Genomic DNA, 22,769 nt, shown 5'->3' with positions numbered 1-22,769 from the left:
GACTTGCTAAAACCATAAGAGAGAAAACTGACCCACCTTTCGTCAAAAAAGTGACACGTCACTAAGCCCCGCCCCCTCTATGACATCACAGCCAATCAAAATCGATGATGTCACTATGTCCACTATGCATCTGACCGGCCTGACGGGTTCCTGTCAGAGGAATTCCTGAAAACGGTGAAAGTCGGCGTGGCACACTTACTTTTGGCTGTGATCAAAAGTTACAGACAAAAACTCTGTTACGGGTGTGAGATCGATCACCCCAGCCAGCGCCAGCACGAGTGCCTGGACCCGTTAAATGAATATTTCTTTACCGGACATTTTGAGAGATTAATGGTGAGACTCTGGAGACCGACCTTCATCCCGGCTGTGGTAAAGCTCCTAGCCCAGCGCTTCCTCAACCCATCGGCTGCGAGGGTTCAGGGGGCGGTAGAAAACATCCTCACTGAGCTGAAATACACTGATAATTTTGAAGCAAAGATCAACGAACTGTACACATGTTTCGGTGAAGACACAGATCTCGACCTGGAGGGGATGGTAGCCGTCTATAACCCAGACGACTGAAGAAAAACCTGCTTTTTTTTTGTTTGTTTGTTTTTTTTTAAATATCATTATATTGTTTTACAGTCATGGGTAATTGTGTGATGATTCTCTTTCAAAGCTTGCGGGAAGTTTATATTATACGTGGACTCTCGTATAAGCTGGAGCGGGTAGTCATTCGCAGGCTGGAGATCCCAGACGCCCCGCCTTCATGCGCTTTGGAGAGGGTCTTCGACGTTATCAGACGTCGCCCCGGGCCCGGAGTCTGGACAGATCATATCTACAGCGCGGCTCTCCATTCATCTGAAAAATCTCTGTACAACGTATTACTGAAAATCTCTGTTTTGACCACTGACGATTTTACACGGTGTAATACGATGCATCTGCTTACATTATACACTCTGTTTGTGGATGTGATAGCGTGCCGGGTGAAACAGATGGGGGTGTCCAGAGGGGAGATTGTTCCTACACTTTTACAGCTGAATACTGAAATAAACCGTAAATGCGGGGGAGATGTATTACTGAGAGTTTTCCAGTTTTGTACGTGAACGTATGCTTTTTTCCTTCACGTATGCTGTGTTTAATAAACATGAACAATTGCTTTTTTCTCTGTGTGTGACTTTAATGAATGTAATAAAGCACATATTCTAAACCTTATACGGCCTGTGTTCTTTCCTATAATATTGTTGAAAAAGGGTGAAATGTTTTTCATATTGCAAGACAGAGTCATACAAACGAGGTTTTGGTGGAAAAAAGGTGCTCGTATGAATTAATGAGGGGTTTTAACACGGTCTCATTAAAAGCTCGAGGCTGCTCTGTGAGCGCTCTCCGCAGTGCTGAATCAGAGTTCAATTTAACGTTTCCAAGAGCTCCTGTTTAAAACGTATACTTTTTTCCTTCACGCATGTTGTGTTTAATAAACATGAACAATTGCTTTTTTCTCTGTGTGTGACTTTAATGAATGTAATAAAGCATATATTCTAAACCTTATACGGCCTGTGTTCTTTCCTATAATATTGTTGAAAAAGGGTGAAATGTTTTACAAATCAAATTTATATAGTGCCAAAACCACAACAAAACAGTTGCCTCAAGGCGCTTCATATTGCAAGACAGAGTCATACAAACGAGGTTTTGGTGGAAAAAAGGTGCTCGTATGAATTAATGAGGGGTTTTAACACGGTCTTATTAAAAGCTCGAGGCTGCTCTGTGAGCGCTCTCCGCGGTGCTGAATCAGAGTTCAATTTAAAACAAAAGACTAATATTTATGGTCGCTAAAACATATAAAATGCAAAAGGACTATCCGGTTCATCATTCTGAAGAGATCCGTCTTAAAAGATGGGTGATGAGGGTTTAATGAAGGATGTATATTATAGTCCGGTAAATCCGGGGAGTTTTGGAGGGCCGGAGCGTTTACGCAGGGCTCTGCATGATCAACACAGCTCTAAAATTCGTATGAAGCATATCAGAGAATTCCTGTCGGGGGAAGATGCATACACATTACACAAACCTGCCAGGACGCATTTTCCAAGAAATAGAGTATTTGTCACAAACCCGCTTAACCAATTTCAGGCGGATTTATGCGACATGCAGGGGTTATCAGATTTTAACGACGGGTACAAGTACCTGCTGACCGTTATCGATATTTTCTCAAAAAAAGCGTATGCCAGACCTCTGAAGTCAAAGCAAGGGCGCGAAGTCTCACAGGCCTTTGCCTCACTCTTAAAGCAGAGCGGGGTGCCTCTGAAGATGCAGACTGATGCCGGGAAAGAGTTTTTTAACAAACCGTTCAAGGATTTAATGAAAAAACACCGGATTCTACATTTTGCCACCGCAAGTGATCTGAAAGCCTCGGTTGTCGAGAGGTTTAATCGCACGCTAAAGACGAGAATGTGGAGATATTTTACTGCTAAAAACACGAGAAGATACATCGACGTCCTACCGTCTTTACTCACGGCTTATAACGAGAGTTATCATAAAAGCATTAAGATGAGGCCGAATGAGGTTAATGATCGAAATGTCGATCAAGTGTTTCAAAATTTGTATGGGGCATCCACCCTACGCAGGAGGCCTGTGAAGTGTAAATATAAGGTCGGAGATATAGTCAGGGTCTCCAAGCTCAGGGGAGTTTTTGATAAAAAATATGAACAAAGTTTTACGGATGAAATGTTCACGTGTCAGAATGTATACAACGTACGCCGCCCGTTTATAAATTGAAAGATTATGACGGCGAGATCATTGAAGGTTCATTCTATGAACCGGAATTGCAGAAGGTTAAAATAGCAAAAGACAGACCGTATCAGGTTCAAGAAATTATTCGTGAACGTTTTACCAAGGGAAAGAAATTTGTATTTGTCAGATGGAAAAATTGGCCCGAGAAATTTAATTCCTGGGTTCCCGCGGACCAGCTGATGGCCGTATAAATATGAGAACTTCCATCTTCAACCGACATATGAGAAATGGATCGGGATCTGAAACACGGATTTTATATGACTCTGCCTTCAAACGCCAGCCTAAAAGTATTCCCGGACAACACAATTTCATGCTACCAGGTGGACTTGGCTCGACACCTGGATCTAGAGGGTGACTGGGATGTGGCGCTGACAGAAATTTGTTATCCGCACACCTGGTTAAATATCCCGGAAAAGCCTTCCTGTACGTTCCAGGTGATGAAAATTACGGGCAAGAACAAACTCGCCGTTCACTCGCGATATTTTGACACGGGATATTATGATAACTTTGAGGTTATTGCAGGGCTGATAAACCCTTGTTTGAAGACTATAGATCCGAATCTGACTTTAAAATATGACGATATCCAGAAAAAGTTTCTGTGGGAAGGAGACGGTACCAGCCAGGTATATTTTGAAGCCCCGACGGTGTACATGCTGGGGATGCACCCTAATCAATGGCTGAGATGCGGACCCGGGGTCACGAGCTGTCCCCGCTACCCCGATATAAAAGCAGGGATGTATCACCTGTTCTGTTATACAGACGTTGTACAGCCTCAGGCGGTGGGTGACGCTTTTGCTCCTCTCCTCCGAGCGTTCGAAATTGGAGGTCGTTTCGGGGAAATAATTACAAAGAAATTCAACCCCGCTTATTACATCCCGGTCTCCAAAAGACATATTGAGACAATACGCATCGAAATCAAAAGCGATCAAGATCAAACGGTGGATTTCAGATACGGTAAAGTGGTTGTGACATTACATTTTAAACCGGCGGGATAAAAAAAAATGGCTGGGGCAGCGCACAAAGCCGACATTTATAGATTTGTGCCTTACTATGAAAATCAAGTCGGGAACGGCCTTCACGGCTTCCACGGCGCTCCTGTTATGTACGGGCGCGGGCTCGGGAACATATTTTCGAAACTGTTCAAATTTGTGTCGCCGCTGATTAAACAAGGATACACGATCGCCAAACCTCACCTGAAAAACGCAGCCCGAAGCATCACTTCCGACGTAGTGAGCCGCGTTGTTGAGAGGGCCGGACGGAGTCAGGAGCCCGAGCAGCAGCGGGGGTCCGGGATCATGGTGCTCTCAAGAAGGCCCCGGAAACGCCCCCCGGGGAAACGGGTCAAAATGGTTAAAAAGCGAAAGACCCCCGGAAAAAGCAGAACAGTTCGAAGGAAGCATAAGAAGAGGAGGTTGTCCGGGGATATTTTCTCTTAAACAATGTCTCTTTTGCGAAATAATTCCCCCGAATGCACCATGAGCGAATTGGATTTATTCGCCGTCCCCGGGACCCAGCTGTCCATCGAGCAAAGCCAATACGTTGAAGTCAGCCCATTATCAGCCCTGACGGACATGGGCCCTATCGAGTTTTTTATCCCCGGAGACGGTGAGAGGTATTTAGACCTCAATAATATGCTGCTTTATCTGCGAATGAAAATTACAAACGCCGACGGGACTGACCTGGCTAATGACGCCCGCGTGGGCGTCATAAATTATCCTCTCAATACGATTTTCTCACAAGTCGACGTGACTCTGGGTGACCGGCTGATTTCCCAGTCCAGCGCGACGCACCCGCACAGGGCAATGATTGAGACGCTGCTGAACTTTTCCCCCGCTTCATTGAAATCGCAGTTCACGGGCGGTTTGTTTTACAAGGACACCCCGGGTCAGCACAATTCGACCGCTGTGGATGACGCGGGCCCGAATAAAGGCCTCGTGAGCAGAGCGCGCTTTAGCGCCGAATCGCGTGAATTTCAAGTTCAGGGTCCGCTGCACGTGGACATATTTTTCTGCGAGAGGCTTCTTCTGAATAACATTGATCTAAGAGTTAAATTAATTCGAGCCAGCGATGCTTTCTGCCTGATGGGGCTGGCGGCCTCCACTTTCAAGCTGAAAATTCTGGGCGCGTCCCTATTCGTTAAGAAAGTCACCGTATCCCCTGCAGTGAGATTGGGCCACTCCGCGGCTCTCATGAACGGGAACGCCGTGTACCCGTTATCACGAATCAACGTTAAGACTTACGTGATCCCCAGCCATTCCAGGATATGCAACCAGGAGAACCTGTTTTTAGGAACCATGCCCAAATATGTGGTTCTGGGTATGGTGAATCACAATGCATTCAGTGGGAGAAGAGATCTGTCCCCGTTTGAATTTGCACACTATGACCTGGAGTACCTCGCACTCAGTCAAAACGGGAGACAGCTGCCGGCTAAAGCTTTCCAGCCTGAATTTAACAAAGAACTCTCTGTCAGGGAGTTTTACAATCTCTACACCGCGACCGGACGACACCTCAAAGACCAGCCTCTCTGTATAGACCGGGAGGATTTTGCGCGCGGCTACGCGCTATACGTCTTCAATTTAAACCCGGAGGAGGACAGCGGCGCTCTGAGCCCCGTCTCCACAGGCACCCTGCGACTTGAAATGAGATTCAGAGTCGCGACTCCGCATACCACCACGCTGATAGTGTACGCGTGTTATGATTCTCTCCTGGAGACGTCGACTTGTGAGAAAATCGTATTGAGAGGATAATTTATGACGCCCACGCGGGCATCATTAGCCAGGTCAGTCCCGTCGGCGTTTGTAATTTTCATTCGCAGATAAAGCAGCGTATTATTGAGGTCTAAATACCTCTCACCGTCTCCGGGGATAAAAAACTCGATAGGGCCCATGTCCGTCAGGGCTGATAACGGGCTGACTTCAACGTATTGGCTTTGCTCGATGGACAGCTGGGTCCCGGGGACGGCGAATAAATCCAATTCGCTCATGGTGCATTCGGGGGAATTATTTCGCAAAAGAGACATTGTTTAAGAGAAAATATCCCCGGACAACCTCCTCTTCTTATGCTTCCTTCGAACTGTTCTGCTTTTTCCGGGGGTCTTTCGCTTTTTAACCGTTTTGACCCGTTTCCCCGGGGGGCGTTTCCGGGGCCTTCTTGAGAGCACCATGATCCCGGACCCCCGCTGCTGCTCGGGCTCCTGACTCCGTCCGGCCCTCTCAACAACGCGGCTCACTACGTCGGAAGCGATGCTTCGGGCTGCGTTTTTCAGGTGAGGTTTGGCGATCGTGTATCCTTGTTTAATCAGCGGCGACACAAATTTGAACAGTTTCGAAAATATGTTCCCGAGCCCGCGCCCGTACATAACAGGAGCGCCGTGGAAGCCGTGAAGGCCGTTCCCGACTTGATTTTCATAGTAAGGCACAAATCTATAAATGTCGGCTTTGTGCGCTGCCCCAGCCATTTTTTTTTATCCCGCCGGTTTAAAATGTAATGTCACAACCACTTTACCGTATCTGAAATCCACCGTTTGATCTTGATCGCTTTTGATTTCGATGCGTATTGTCTCAATATGTCTTTTGGAGACCGGGATGTAATAAGCGGGGTTGAATTTCTTTGTAATTATTTCCCCGAAACGACCTCCAATTTCGAACGCTCGGAGGAGAGGAGCAAAAGCGTCACCCACCGCCTGAGGCTGTACAACGTCTGTATAACAGAACAGGTGATACATCCCTGCTTTTATATCGGGGTAGCGGGGACAGCTCTTGACCCCGGGTCCGCATCTCAGCCATTGATTAGGGTGCATCCCCAGCATGTACGCCGTCGGGGCTTCAAAATATACCTGGCTGGTACCGTCTCCTTCCCACAGAAACTTTTTCTGGATATCGTCATATTTTAAAGTCAGATTCGGATCTATAGTCTTCAAACGGGGGTTTATCAGCCCTGCAATAACCTCAAAGTTATCATAATATCCCGTGTCAAAATATCGCGAGTGAACGGCGAGTTTGTTCTTGCCCGTAATTTTCATCACCTGGAACGTACAGGAAGGCTTTTCCGGGATATTTAACCGGGTGTGCGGATAACAAATTTCCGTCAGCGCCACATCCCAGTCACCCTCTAGATCCAGGTGTCGAGCCAAGTCCACCTGGTAGCATGAAATTGTGTTGTCCGGGAATACTTTTAGGCTGGCGTTTGAAGGCAGAGTCATATAAAATCCGTGTTTCAGATCCCGATCCATTTCTCATATGTCGGTTGAAGATGGAAGTTCTCATATTTATACGGCCATCAGCTGGTCCGCGGGAACCCAGGAGTTAAATTTCTCGGGCCAATTTTTCCATCTGACAAATACAAATTTCTTTCCCTTGGTAAAACGTTCACAAATAATTTCTTGAACCTGATACGGTCTGTCTTTTGCTATTTTAACCTTCTGCAATTCCGGTTCATAGAATGAACCTTCAATGATCTCGCCGTCATAATCTTTCAATTTATAAACGGGCGGTGTACGTTGTATACATTCTGACACCGTGAACATTTCATCCGTAAAACTTTGTTCATATTTTTTATCAAAAACTCCCCTGAGCTTGGAGACCCTGACTATATCTCCGACCTTATATTTACACTTCACAGGCCTCCTGCGTAGGGTGGATGCCCCATACAAATTTTGAAACACTTGATCGACATTTCGATCATTAACCTCATTCGGCCTCATCTTAATGCTTTTATGATAACTCTCGTTATAAGCCGTGAGTAAAGACGGTAGGACGTCGATGTATCTTCTCGTGTTTTTAGCAGTAAAATATCTCCACATTCTCGTCTTTAGTGTGCGATTAAACCTCTCGACAACCGAGGCTTTCAGATCACTTGCGGTGGCAAAATGTAGAATCCGGTGTTTTTTCATTAAATCCTTGAACGGTTTGTTAAAAAACTCTTTCCCGGCATCAGTCTGCATCTTCAGAGGCACCCCGCTCTGCTTTAAGAGTGAGGCAAAGGCCTGTGAGACTTCGCGCCCTTGCTTTGACTTCAGAGGTCTGGCATACGCTTTTTTTGAGAAGATATCGATAACGGTCAGCAGGTACTTGTACCCGTTGTTAAAATCTGATAACCCCTGCATGTCGCATAAATCCGCCTGAAATTGGTTAAGCGGGTTTGTGACAAATACTCTATTTCTTGGAAAATGCGTCCTGGCAGGTTTGTGTAATGTGTATGCATCTTCCCCCGACAGGAAATCTCTGATATGCTTCATACGAATTTTAGAGCTGTGTTGATCATGCAGAGCCCTGCGTAAACGCTCCGGCCCTCCAAAACTCCCCGGATTTACCGGACTATAATATACATCCTTCATTAAACCCTCATCACCCATCTTTTAAGACGGATCTCTTCAGAATGATGAACCGGATAGTCCTTTTGCATTTTTATATGTTTTAGCGACCATAAATATTAGTCTTTTGTTTTAAATTGAACTCTGATTCAGCACCGCGGAGAGCGCTCACAGAGCAGCCTCGAGCTTTTAATAAGACCGTGTTAAAACCCCTCATTAATTCATACGAGCACCTTTTTTCCACTAAAACCTCGTTTGTATGACTCTGTCTTGCAATATGAAGCGCCTTGAGGCAACTGTTTTGTTGTGGTTTTGGCACTATATAAATTTGATTTGTAAAACATTTCACCCTTTTTCAACAATATTATAGGAAAGAACACAGGCCGTATAAGGTTTAGAATATATGCTTTATTACATTCATTAAAGTCACACACAGAGAAAAAAGCAATTGTTCATGTTTATTAAACACAACATGCGTGAAGGAAAAAAGTATACGTTTTAAATAGGAGCTCTTGGAAACGTTAAATTGAACTCTGATTCAGCACCGCGGAGAGCGCTCACAGAGCAGCCTCGAGCTTTTAATGAGACCGTGTTAAAACCCCTCATTAATTCATACGAGCACCTTTTTTCCACCAAAACCTCGTTTGTATGACTCTGTCTTGCAATATGAAAAACATTTCACCCTTTTTCAACAATATTATAGGAAAGAACACAGGCCGTATAAGGTTTAGAATATGTGCTTTATTACATTCATTAAAGTCACACACAGAGAAAAAAGCAATTGTTCATGTTTATTAAACACAGCATACGTGAAGGAAAAAAGCATACGTTCACGTACAAAACTGGAAAACTCTCAGTAATACATCTCCCCCGCATTTACGGTTTATTTCAGTATTCAGCTGTAAAAGTGTAGGAACAATCTCCCCTCTGGACACCCCCATCTGTTTCACCCGGCACGCTATCACATCCACAAACAGAGTGTATAATGTAAGCAGATGCATCGTATTACACCGTGTAAAATCGTCAGTGGTCAAAACAGAGATTTTCAGTAATACGTTGTACAGAGATTTTTCAGATGAATGGAGAGCCGCGCTGTAGATATGATCTGTCCAGACTCCGGGCCCGGGGCGACGTCTGATAACGTCGAAGACCCTCTCCAAAGCGCATGAAGGCGGGGCGTCTGGGATCTCCAGCCTGCGAATGACTACCCGCTCCAGCTTATACGAGAGTCCACGTATAATATAAACTTCCCGCAAGCTTTGAAAGAGAATCATCACACAATTACCCATGACTGTAAAACAATATAATGATATTTAAAAAAAAACAAACAAACAAAAAAAAGCAGGTTTTTCTTCAGTCGTCTGGGTTATCGACGGCTACCATCCCCTCCAGGTCGAGATCTGCATCTTCACCGAAACATGTGTACAGTTCGTTGATCTTTGCTTCAAAATTATCAGTGTATTTCAGCTCAGTGAGGATGTTTTCTACCGCCCCCTGAACCCTCGCAGCTGATGGGTTGAGGAAGCGCTGGGCTAGGAGCTTTACCACAGCCGGGATGAAGGTCGGTCTCCAGAGTCTCACCATTAATCTCTCAAAATGTCCGGTAAAGAAATATTCATTTAACGGGTCCAGGCACTCATGCTGGCGCTGGCTGGGGTGATCGATCTCACACCCGTAACAGAGTTTTTGTCTGTAACTTTTGATCACAGCCAAAAGTAAGTGTGCCACGCCGACTTTCACCGTTTTCAGGAATTCCTCTGACAGGAACCCGTCAGGCCGGTCAGATGCGAAAGATGTGGCGTATTTCTCAGCTGGCTCGAGGTCTTGTACCTCCCGCGGACTCGCGGCCTCCGTGACAGCGGGAAGAGACCCCACGCCTCCCGGGCTGGAAAGCGCGTGAGAAGGATGGATCTCGCCCCAGACCGCCTCGAGCTGAACTCCCCACGGGCTCTCGTACCCACCGCGGGTCCGTTAAGCCTGGCTCAGGGAGGGCTGGTCTCTTCCACAGTCGAGCGCGCAGTCACAAGCGATGTCGTCGGCCGCTGCAATGGGAGAGGTTGAGGAGCTCATGCTGGTTCGTCGTCCGATGCTTGAATGAGATGTGGTCCCCTGGTTTTTATAGAAATCCCCGTGCATGCGGGGAGGAGCTACGTCAGAGTTTTTTTAATTTTTTTATTTTTTTTATTTTATTTTTTTATTTATTTTTTTTAAGTAAAAAGAGGGGCCAAGTTTTTTCGGACTTCAATAACGTCCCTCCAGGCCAGGCACCTTGTAAAGAGGCCCGTAATCCTGTCGTTGCAGGTGTTGAACATCTCATGCCAGCTCTCAGCCGCAGCTGTGACGCTTCTGACGTGGCCGCTGGCACTAACCCGCTCCAACTTAATTTCACCCTCAGAGACAGTGTCAGGAGGTCCACGCTGGAATATCACCCTATAGCGAGGCCCCTGGGCGCTGAGCCAGGTGAGTTGGAAGCGTGTTTTCTTCTTTTCCGGCGTCCAATCTCCTGGAGGTTCAGGGTTGACCGTGTCGCGAATCATCGAGCCCGCCGCCGCGGAGAAGACACCCCAATCGGCGGAAGTAAGCGCCACCCGTGGGGTTCCTCGAGTGGCAGTCTCACCCTCGGCCAGAGTGAAGAAACTTACTTGGGCATAATACGGGTCGAACGTGTAAGTTAAACGTTCGTGCCCCTCCAGGCTGTACGTCAGATCTTCCTCCGGTATCGGCTGGCTCAGACGGCTGACGTACATTCTCGCTTTTTTTGGAGCAAGCGAGCCTTCTGTTGTCATGGTGATGTTAACCGGGGTCTCGCAGATGTAGCGGAGGATCGGAGTTCGTCTCGCCATGGTGAATGCTGTATGTCACTCTATCGTCGGAATTGGGATTTTTAAACCCTTCTTCGTCCGCGGGGCGTAATTCCTTACCTTTTGCTCTAAAAACACCGTTTGGCGTAAGTGATAAGGAGCATTGTTGATTGTTCGGGCTCGGGGCAGCATCTCCGCTCAGCGGGTGTCCCGCGCACCATGATCGATCGGCTAATATCTTAAAAGAAAACATCATCTGGCGTGAGTGATAAGGAGCATTGTTTATTGTTCTTCGGGTTCATCACCTCGGGGCAGCATCTCCGCTCAGCGGGTGTCCCGCCACACACACACACACGCACACACACACACACGCACTCACACAGACACAGCGTCTGCAACAGGTTTTACAGCCGTGGGGTCATGTTTCCGCGAGCGGCTCTATGCGTGGGTATTAATTTACGAATTAAAAAACAGAAAAGGAAACGTAATAATTTAAGAATTAAAAATATTAAAGGGGCATTAAATAATAGACAGTGATTTATGTTTAATTATTTCAGAATTAGTTAATTCTTTAATACATTAAAAAGATCTAGGTATTTTTAATCATTCTTTAATTCATGAAATAAAATGACATTAAAATATTAGACCCTGGGTGGGAGGGGAGGTATGGCTTGGAGGCGGTGCTTGGCCGGGGTTAGGGGAGGAGCTTGGGGGGTGGGGCTAGGGGAGGAGCCAGGGGCGGAACTAGGGGAGGAGCCGGGGGCGGAGCTTAGGGGCGGGACATACTGACATCATCGACTCTGATTGGATGTGACGTCATAAGGGGCGGGGGCTCGGAGGCGGGACTAGGGGCGGGGCTTAGGGGGGGACATAGTGACGTCATCGATTTTGATTGGCTGTGACGTCATAGAGGGGGCGGGGCTTAGTGACATGGTCGATTTTGATTGGCAGCTGTCACTTTTTTGACGAAAGGTGGGTCAGTTTTCTCTCTACCATACATCTCCCATTTAAAGTGCTCTGTCAGACTGCGAGCACAGGCTGCTTCAGGCAGACAACTGGAATTAAAGGAGCAACTTCACGTGACCCAAAATCAGATTCTTAATATTACAAATGGTAACTGTGCCACCCTCACCCCAGGTAAGGCAGTGCCACGATACTGCTTCACGAGCATTTATTTTAGTTTCATTGTAATTTTAGACCATGCTCTCTCTACAGTAAAACTGAGTTTTATCACAGTAAGAACACACATGAAGCAGTGCATTGCTTGTATAATAAGCTACGCACATGCTTGACTTGAATGTGACTGACACAATACTCCAACTAAGAACTGAGGGCCAAATATGAGGATAAATTACAGATGTGGTGCACACAAGGAAATAAGTGGAATTTATTCTGTATGTGAAATGTGGACATTTGCGTGCAAATGTAACTGTTGATGTGCACATACGAGGTCTCTTAGATAATAAACCGACCCTTTTATTTTTTTTTTTAACTATATGGATTTGAATGACATGCGATTACACCAATCATGCTTGAACCCTCGTGCGCATGCGTGAGTTTTTTCACGCGTGTCGGTGACGTCATTTCCCTGTGGGCAGGCCTTGAGTGAGATGTGGTCCCGCCCTCTCGGCTGAATTCCTTTGTTTCACACGCTGCTCGAGACGACGCGCGTTGCTTTATCAGAATTTTTTCTGGACCTGTGAGGAATATCCGAGTGGACACTATTCGAGAAATTAAGCTGGTTTTCTGTGAAAAGTTTAACGGCTGATGAGAGATTATGGGGTGTTTCTGTCGGTGTAAGGACTTCCCACGGAGCGGGACGTCCTGCAGCGCTTCCAGGCGCTGTCGTCGGCCTGTTTCGAGCTGAAAACATCCTAATTTAAGGCTTAATTCACCCAGGATGTCGTGAGAGAACAGAGAAGATTCAGAAGAGGCCGGCATGAGGAATTCATGCGGACATTCCACTGTTTAAGGACATTTTTTTAATGAAAGTCACACGCGCAAATTCGCCGAGTCGTTTCCGTGACGACTCGGCAAATCTGTGTGCGCCGCGACAGGAAAAACACCTCCGTGTTGAAAACCATTTGTAGAATTCAGGCGGCTTTTAATGGCTTTCAACAAGTGAGTAACTGAGAAATTGTTTAACAGCTTGGGCATGTTCCAACTTGCCCGTTAAGATTTCCAACGGAGGTGTTTTTCCTGCCGCGAACCCCGCGGTCGGGTCCAGCCCGACATGCGACTCTGCCCGCACGTTCTTTCATTACAAAATGACCGTTAACAATGGAATGTCCGAATAAACTCCTCATGCCAACTTCTTCTGAAAGTTCTCTGTTCTCTGACGACTTACTGCGTCAACAGAGCCTGAAATGTGGAAGTTTTCAACTTGAAACGGCGAGACGCTGCCGCCTCGAAGCGCAGATCGCCGTCAGGCGCCATGGACCGTCCTTAAAACGACGCTACCAGACCAAAATCTCTCATCAGCTGTTAAAATTTTTACCGAAAACCAGCTGAATTTATTGAATGGTGTCCACTCAGTTGTGCCTTACAGTTTTGAAAAAATTTTTATCAAACAAAGCAACAGTCTCTGAGCCATTCCTAAACAATGAAAAAAATCGACGAGCGGGTGGACGACTCCTCACTCAAAGACTGCCCACAGGAGAATGACGTAACCGACAGGCGTGAAAAAACTCTCGCATGCCCACTAGGGTTCAAGCATGTCTGATATAATCACACGTGATTCAAATCCATATGGTTTTTGAAAAAAATAATAAGGTCGGATACTTTTCTAATAGACCTCGTACACATCATTTTGTTAAACTCATAAAAGTGTTAAAATAAAATATTCCTATGAAAGCTTCACAGATCTCAATGAGCTTCTTGAAATATTGAAGTGGCAAAAAGAAGCCTTTATGTTTAGTCTGTTAATAATTAAAAAATATATATATATATACAGTAGTGTTCAGAATAATAGTAGTGCTATGTGACTAAAAAGATTAATCCAGGTTTTGAGTATATTTCTTATTGTTACATGGGAAACAAGGTACCAGTAGATTCTCACAAATCCAACAAGACCAAGCATTCATGATATGCACACTCTTAAGGCTATGAAATTGGGCTATTAGTTAAAAAAAAAAGTAGAAAAGGGGGTGTTCACAATAATAGTAGCATCTGCTCTTGACGCTACAAACTCAAAACTATTATGTTCAAAATGCTTTTTTAGCAATCCTGTGAATCACTAAACTAGTATTTAGTTGTATAACCACAGTTTTTCATGATTTCTTCACATCTGGGAGGCATTAATTTTGTTGGTTTGGAACCAAGATTTTGCTCATTTACTAGTGTGCTTGGGGTCATTGTCTTGTTGAAACACCCATTTCAAGGGCATGTCCTCTTCAGCATAAGGCAACATGACCTCTTCAAGTATTTTGACATATCCAAACTGATCCATGATACCTGGTATGTGATATATAGGCCCAACACCATAGTAGGAGAAACATGCCCATATCATGATGCTTGCACCACCATGCTTCACTGTCTTCACTGTGAACTGTGGCTTGAATTCAGAGTTCGGGAGTCATCTCACAAACTGTCTGCGGCCCTTGGACCCAAAAAGAACAGTTTTACCCTCATCAGTCCACAAAATATTCCTCCATTTCTCTTTAGGCCAGTTGATGTGTTTTTTGGCAAATTGTAACCTCTTCTGCACATCTTTTATTTAACAGAGGGACTTTGTGGGGGATTCTTGCAAATAAATTAGCTTCACACAGGCGTCTTCTAACTGTCACAGCACTTACAGGTAACTCCAGACTGTCTTTGATCATCCTGGAGCTGATCAATGGGTGATGGTTGTTTTCTGTTTTCTTCCATGCGTCTGTTTTTTTTTTTTTTTTTTTGTCCATTTTAAAGCACTGGAGATTATTGTAGATGAATAGCCTATAAATTTTTGCACCTGTGTATAAGTTTTCCCCTCTCCAATCAACTTTTTAATCTTCTGAACAATGTCTTGAACGTTCCAATTTCCTCAGGCTTTCAAAAAGAAAAGCATGTTCAACAGGTGCTGGCTTCATCCTTAAATAGGGGACACCTCATTCAACCCTGTTTGTTCCACAAAATTGACAAACTCACTGACTGAATGCCACACTGCTATTATTGTGAACACCCCCTTTTCTACTTTTTTTTTACTAATAGCCCAATTTCATAGCATTAACAGTGTGCATATCATGAATGCTTTGTCTTGTTTGATTTGTGAGAATCTACTGAATCTACTGGTAACTTGTTTCCCATGTAACAATAAGAAATATACTCAAAACCTGGATTAATCTTTTTAGTCACATAGCACTACTGTATGATGAACAAGCACGGTTATGTGTTATGGTACTACATGCGTTATGCATGTAGTGAGGAAACTGATCCAACACATTGAGATTATCACGGCAGTATTACGGGTGTATTATGAATGCATCGTGCATGTGTTGCACGTGCACGGCATCTGCATTGCGGTCATAAAAGAAGCGCACTCGCTCCTTTTGGCATCACTATTCACACCAACAGTACAGCCTCTGGAGCATTTGCTGGACTTGGACAAGTTGATCACAGTGTTGTCATTCGAGGGTTAACTGTTCATGAGTTTGGGGAGTGGGAGGGGATGTGAGGCTAGGGGTGTGAGACAGTGTTTTCTTTTTTTTTTTCCTTTTTTTTTTGAGAGTGTCACAGAAAACAGACTTCAGCATGAGTTGTGGCTTTTGCTCCTTTTGCTGGTGTTAAATAAAAGTACTGGATTGCAGCAGCTATTACATCTTTGTGTATTTACACAGCCGGACCGGCACTGACTGGCAGGTATGTTGCTTTCTGCCACATATAGTACTTTGGGTTTATGTGACATGTTTGTTATGCATTCACAGATTGTCCACAAAGCAAAGCAAAGCAGATGTAATAAAAACGCTTTATTCGTGGTCAATTTGTATGCATTCTCTACAACATATTTTAGTTTGTGATGTGGATGTGATGGGAACGATATATATCTGTTTTACACACTGTCCCAGTCCGCTGCCAAAGCCGCAAATCCCGTCAGTTGCAGATATCAGCGGTTAACAGCAGATATACAGCGCATAGAGTGAGTATGTATTGTGTATGAATTGAGTATGTTTGGAGTATGTAAGGCGGATGTCATCCGCATCCAGATTTTTGAACAGCTCAAATGATGGATGTGTTTGTTTGTCTGTATGTGGCCCTGCGACAGACTGGCATCCTATCTGGTGTGTACCCCGCCTCATACCCTATGACTGCTGGGATAGGCTCCAGCCCCCTGTGACCCTTAATTGGAGTAAGCAGATGAAGATGAGTGAGTGAGCGTTTCAGCTGCTTCTGAAACTTTCCACATCATTCATCTTTGTTAAAGCAGTTTTTCCCCAAACTGTATTTTTGCATTGCACATTTCAGTTTTTACTTTTTTTGTTTGTGTGTGTGTGTGTGTGTGTGTGCACGGGCGTGCATTTTTATGCCCCACGCGGCACTTGCGCCGCGAGGAGGGGCATATAGCATCCGGGTTGTCCATCCATCCTTCCGTCTGTCCATCCATCCGCAATTCGTTCGCCAAACGTAGCTCGGCACCTATTGCTCACAGAAACTTCATATTTGGTGGGTACATGTCTTGGAGGAGTACTTCACATGGGTTCGAAGGCCGGGGACCTTGACCTACTTTTCAAGGTCACCAGTGGTCACAACTGCCAAATCCTTTGCCGCAACGTAGCTCAGCACCTTTTGCTCACAGAAACTTCATATTTGGTGGGTACATGTCTTGAAGGAGTACTTCGCATGGGTTCGAAGGTCGGTGGCGTTGACTTACTTTTCAAGGTCACCAATGGTCACAACTGTCAAAACCTTTGCCTGAAATTTGTTCGACGCAATGTACTTCGGCACCTATTGCTTGCAAAAACTTCATATTTGGTGGGTACATGCCTTGGAGGAGTACTTTGCATGGGTTTAAAGTCCAGTGACCTTGACCTACTTTTAAAAAATTACCAATAGTTGCATTTGTTCGAAGGCTACTGACTTTTTATGGTCACTGTTGGCCACATCCTCTAAATAAATATAATGTCAATCTCCAATTTTTCCACTGTGTATCCCAGTTTACATCAAACACATGAGGGTTCAACCAAATACCGACCCCACACATGTACATATTACTGCACTTTACATGGAAAACAGTACTGCACGTGGGGCATTTCATGACAAATGTCTCTAGTTTTTTAATGGCTCCTTTGGTGGAGTGAACCATCACCTTGTGCAAAATGATATGTAAATTCATTCGCTGTTATTATTAATGTTCACATCCTGTGAGTCACAGAGCTCTGAATATGTTTAGTTGCAGTGTTCGGACACCGGGTGGCGGTCTTGTGATTGTTTCCATGTGTGTGACTTTCATTATAGAAACCACTGTGGATCAGACAGCAGATGAGGACTGCTACACCCACACACACACACACACACACTGGATCTGGTCCCTTGTTTTATACATAATAAGAAGAGTCAATCAGTGAGATCACATTTGACTCACATATGCCTGAGGATTTGAACTGCCAGTGTCGCCGGCCGAACGTCCCCCCTAGAAACTGGTCTGCCTTGACTTCACTGCACATGCGTCATTAGCCACGGTTCACGGGTTATCACCTCGTTTCTGTTTAAAGCTGCACTCCAGTCATCATCTATCTCAACGACATGAATTCAGCATTATTTAATCATAAAAGACAGAGGAAGTGATCAGAGTGCGGCTACACAAGCTGCTAGCTGATGTGTTGAATGCGCGTCGGTCATTTCAAAGCATCATCGCGTTTTGCCTTATTTCTGCTTAAAATGGCCTAGTTTCTGCTTAAAAGTGACTTTAGAATGATTTAAGAGGTTGTCATCTCTTTAATAATCCCATTATTCCCTTTGATCACTTTGGGTGAAGAGAGTCTGTCTCAGATGAGCTGCTGTGGTCCCAAATGATGCATGCACAGCAAAGGCGGTTTTTTTGGGGGGGTGGCGTTCGGTCTGCGACACCGGTGTGAACAAAGCCTTCCTGCTTTTTCAACTTATGTTTGTCAAGTTACATCTAGCTTGAAATTAGCTTTTTTTTTTTGGTTTCTTTCCTTTCCAAACCTTTGGTCTGGTGGCCTCTAAGGACACCCCACTGTTTATTAAACATTATATTTGGATAAACAACTATGAGTTATCAATCTGAATTCTGAAGTCTGAAAAGTGGCAAAAATCAGTTTTGCAGCAGTCTTAAAGATATTTTTTTTTTCCATGTGCTTGCTTCACAGCTTTTACTTAAAATAACATTTTTTTTTTGTTGCCAAATTCACTGCTGCCGGTGTTAATCTTGGACTACCTGAAGTATAAGAGCATTCTTCTAACCTCTCCTTTATGACATCTCTCTACTTGTGAATAGTAAAGCTGTAAAACATTATTAATTATTTCTCCTCATTTCCTTCCCTGTCCTCCTCTGCTCGCACCTCCTCAAACTCCTTCGCCTTCTCTCCGTTTTTAGACCCAGAATGTGATGTACGACTTGGTGTCGGAGCTGCAGGAGCGCAGCGAGGAGCTGGACAAACGCATCGGCACCCTGGAGGACAAGCTGGACTCTGTGACGGGCAGCCTGCAGGCGCTGCCCTGCCTCATCTCCCAAGCCATAACCCAGCAGCAGCAGGATTTCCTGGACGGTTTCGTTCATCGCTTTCAACCCACCTCGCTAGCTTCAGAGCGCTCCGAACGCTCCTGGACTTCCACTGCCCGCAGGCGGCGCTCCCCTTCGACAGCACCACACACCTCCTCGGACAGCGGATAGCCGCCACAAAAATGGTGACCTTCAAGCCCAAGAAAGGGACTCGTCAGGTTGCTTCATCCAAGTCCAAACAGGAACCCACCCGAGAGGCCGCATCTGGACTAATAATGAACCCGTAGGTTGACCTCTAACCCGCTGCCCTCACATCAAATCCAAAACCCAACTCCTGTGTGACTGGGCGTGTCAGCACACATCTGGATCAGAGAACTCGGAAAGACTTAAATCACAAAGAAAAAAAACACACACACACGACTGCATCCCAAAAACAAACTACAACAACAACAAAAAAGGTTAAAAATGACTGAAAAACTGAGGTAAAGTAGAGATATGGTTTATGTTTTAGCCATTGTGTGGCTGCTCAAGTTAGCTTTTTTGTAAAAGCCCTTGTATAGTTAAAAACAAACAAAACAAAAAAACAGAGGAGACTGAGTTCAGGGTCACTGGGGTGAGAGCTGGCTGTCACACCGGAGAGTCCTTAACCGCGACGGCTCACCTGCAGGTCCACGGAGGACATCTGTCCACCCACGTGTCCGTCTGTCTGTCTGGAAAAACATCGGAATTCTCTTTCAAATGACTCCTGTCACGTACTCTTTCTCATAGGTTAGCACGACGCCGTGAGCCGGCGGAGCGGCCGCCCGGGCGTCACGTCAGCGCATAGCTGGAAGGAAACCCATCACAAAAAAAGTGGCGATGTGTGCGGGAAGGAAAGATTTACACAGTTGCCAACTTCAAGGTTTCAGTTTCCTTGTTCTTATCAAGGGAAAACATGAGCGCGACTATCTTTTTTAGTTACATATTGACATGTGATTTTTCAGTGCCTGAATGTATAAATAGTAGAGGGTTATTACTAATTTCAGAGCTTTTTTACAATGTTAACAGTCTGAATACAGCATTGCATTCCTTTTTCAGATACATTCTGTTGTGTGTTGGGGGGTGTGGCTGGACATTTTGGTGTTCTTTTCTTTTCTTTGCTCTCCAGGTGGCATGAGAACTGATTTGTCTGTGGAGAAGGTGCTGGCTGAAGAGTTCTTCACCCTCATCAACATCATGTGTAGCACCTGTGGCTGGTGCTCACGTGCAGCCTTAAAGACTTTCAGCTGAAGCAGATAATTGGATGGCGTTCTGCATTTAAGTCATGTGTGATTCAAGCAGAACTGCCGGGAACTCGACCTTGTGATGTTCGTTTGTGAGACGCTGAGGACCGCGCCTGGGTTTGACACATCGAGCCCGTGAAGCAAGGAAGGGTGAGGGACACATGCTGTCATCACACATCAAAGGTGATTAAGTGTTTGACTAATTGTTGATAGTAATTTGGTATTTTGTTACGCAGTATACTTGAATTGTGATGAGGATTGTGCAGCTCGCTTCTCACTGCTGTGGCGTGCGGACAAGTGGTCCTCCACCTGTTGTGAGAAGCTGCTCATTTACATAAAGCTTAAAATACAGACCTGAATGTGTTGCTGATAGTGTGTGTCTTTTGAAGGATATTAGTTGTAACTGCTGACTTACCTCACCTCTTCTAATCCTTCGCAGAGAGTCGGTTTGTCGTGTCCACCTGGGGGGTGTTTGGCAGTAGTGGTGAGTCCAGGAGCACCGGGCTTCGATCCTTTTGGGCGCTGGAGAGTGTGCCAGCCTTCACTCCACCAGAGGGACGCTATTTCTGTTTTTACACTTTTTATGCACCAGCGGGTGAAATAAATATATTGTTTTTGGAACCGCTTTTCTGGTTATTTGTAGCGCTGGGTTCCGTCTGACGCAGGTCCGCTCCTCAACCCGCGTCGACACATAACACATTCCTCTTCAAAAATTGAGAAAATGTCTTAATATAATGCATAACATTGCCTCCATTACACAGCAACTCGAAATATTTTGAAATCTCTTTTTTTTTCACCTCTCTATTTCTACTAACGCCTTCAGAAACTTTGTGTTCAGAGCCAATATTCTCACAGAATAGTGGTGTGTTGTGAGGGGAAATGCTCACTTTAGCTCAGTGCCACACACACACACACACACACACTCTCACACATGCACACACACACACACACACACACAGCAATGAAATATTCCCATCGCCACAAATTGGAGCTTCAGGTGGTGGTGGGATAGCGGCATAGCTTCAGGTCTGCAGACACACACCGACACACATCACGGGTCAAACCAATGCCGCCCTTTTGCATGTTTCTGTGCAAAAAAACTCACAACGGAACACTTCTTCGGATGGATTTCAGATTTTCATTTAATTACATTTACTTTCACTTGTTTGTTGCCTTTCTTTTTTTTTTAAAGTAAAATTTCCCTTTTTTACTAGAATACCTAGAGTTTTTAGAGTTGCAGAACCTAGAGAGTTGCAATAATGTGATTCTGTATAACAATGCATTCCCTGTTTAAAATATGATGTGAGCAAAAATCACTATTACAAAAGAATCCTGAAAGGATACAAATAAAAGTGCTGAAGAAACTTTGGTTGTGACAGAGCAGTAAACTGTTTCCTCTGCAGGTTTGCTTCACAAAGAGTCTGGCCCATAAGTATTTGGACAGAGCACAGGCCTCCTCATGGTGCAAAATTTGCTCTTTGTGGCGTGTGATCTGTTCCCCTGTCCGTCATCAGCTCCAGCGTGAGCCATGGTGTCATGGGTGATTTTTTTTCAGGGGTTCTTTCTCTATTTTCTCTGTTCCTGCAGCAACTACACGAAGTACATACAAGCAGCACATGAGCACATTTGTTGGGAAAGTTTGTCTACAGATTTGAGGCACCTTTGGAAAGTTTTCAAACATTCCTTGAATGGCCACTTGAGGGGGGTTCCAAAACAATTCACTCTTATAGAAGCCTTTTTAAAATCTCCAAATTTACACCAGGAAAAAAAAAACAAACAAAAAACACACAAAAACAAACAAACAAAAAAACATGTTTACAGCCTGGTATTTAAAAAGACACCTCCCCCAGCCCCTACTCCAAAAACGGTTTTGGTCTGTATAGGTAGTTTATCCATTCATGACAACTTTTCAGGAAATGGTTTTTATAACTCATCGGTTTAAGGTAATTTAAGCCTTAAATTTATGAATAATTCGGGTGCACTCTTTGAGCGACAGCTCTGTATTGGCAAAAGGACTCCAGAGTCTAGAGCTCCACAGTGGCCTCAACCATATTAGATATATTTTATTGATCTCACAGTGGAGAAATTACATTTACACTCCAGTTACCTCAGACAGCAATTAGTCCACAATTATTACTTGTTTACCGTAATAATGGCACACATCAGAATTAAAGACAGCACATACACATTTGACATTGTTTTTGTGCACTAGGTTTGAAGAAGTCCTTCATCCGAATTGAGGCAAGTGGGTGAAGGCCACGCAGCAACCCTGAGATGCGCCGCCAATGTGGCCTTTCTGAGCATTTTATTACAAATATCTGCGATAATACAGTTTGCTGTGAAGTTAACTGTACGAACACACCATCTAAGTAGTCTGTGGTACAGTATTTCTGCTGAGTGAAATTTTAGTGTTATTTAATTTGTAGCACTATTTAGCAGGCAGTGTACCAGTAACACCATTGAGGCAATATTGAGGCAATATACCAGCCCTATACGCTTTTATACCTGCACCCAGTAAATATTCATTAGTAATACACTCAAACCAAAGTTAGCTTGTTAGCCTTAGCGTGTTTGGGCACTCTGAAATGGGGGCTGTTTGAGCTCCACTGTTCTCACCCAGGTAATGCCTTCTTTAGCCATTTATGGGTTGGTTGGGGGTTTGGCGGATTAAACCGCTGCCAAAATGGCCCCATTTGTGCTTCAAATGTGCTCTTCAGGAAACCTCTGAGTGACGTCACGGAGTGTTTGTCCAGGATGTAAACAGTCTATGAAAACATCACAGGATAAAGATTGTTCTTGCACATAGACAAATAGAAGGAGAAAGTGGACTCCCTGTACCGTGTACATATTACAGTGATCCATCACTGAATGGAAACCAGTTGCACCCAGTCACTTGACTTTGAAGAAGTACATCAATTTATTTGAGGAAAATCATGAAAACAAATTAGTACTTACTACAAATACATTTGATA

General features: G+C 44.7%; 1 protein-coding gene across 1 annotated transcript in view; it reads left to right on the top strand.

The window, feature by feature from the left end:
* LOC117522404 (small conductance calcium-activated potassium channel protein 2-like) overlaps window positions 1–18,875 on the top strand; it is a 41,861-nt gene extending 22,986 nt beyond the window's left edge. The window contains exon 4 of the mRNA XM_034183797.1: window positions 18,410–18,875. Coding sequence (XP_034039688.1) covers window positions 18,410–18,706 — 297 coding nt within the window. The 3' untranslated portion in view covers window positions 18,707–18,875. The remainder of the gene's footprint in view (window positions 1–18,409) is intronic.
* Window positions 18,876–22,769: the final 3,894 nt, after the last annotated feature.

The sequence above is a fragment of the Thalassophryne amazonica genome, chromosome 12, assembly GCF_902500255.1.
Source record: "Thalassophryne amazonica chromosome 12, fThaAma1.1, whole genome shotgun sequence".
In the NCBI taxonomy this organism is placed as follows: domain Eukaryota; kingdom Metazoa; phylum Chordata; class Actinopteri; order Batrachoidiformes; family Batrachoididae; genus Thalassophryne; species Thalassophryne amazonica.
Note: the sequence above shows the minus strand (reverse complement) of the source record. Positions and strands in the feature narration are given on the sequence as shown.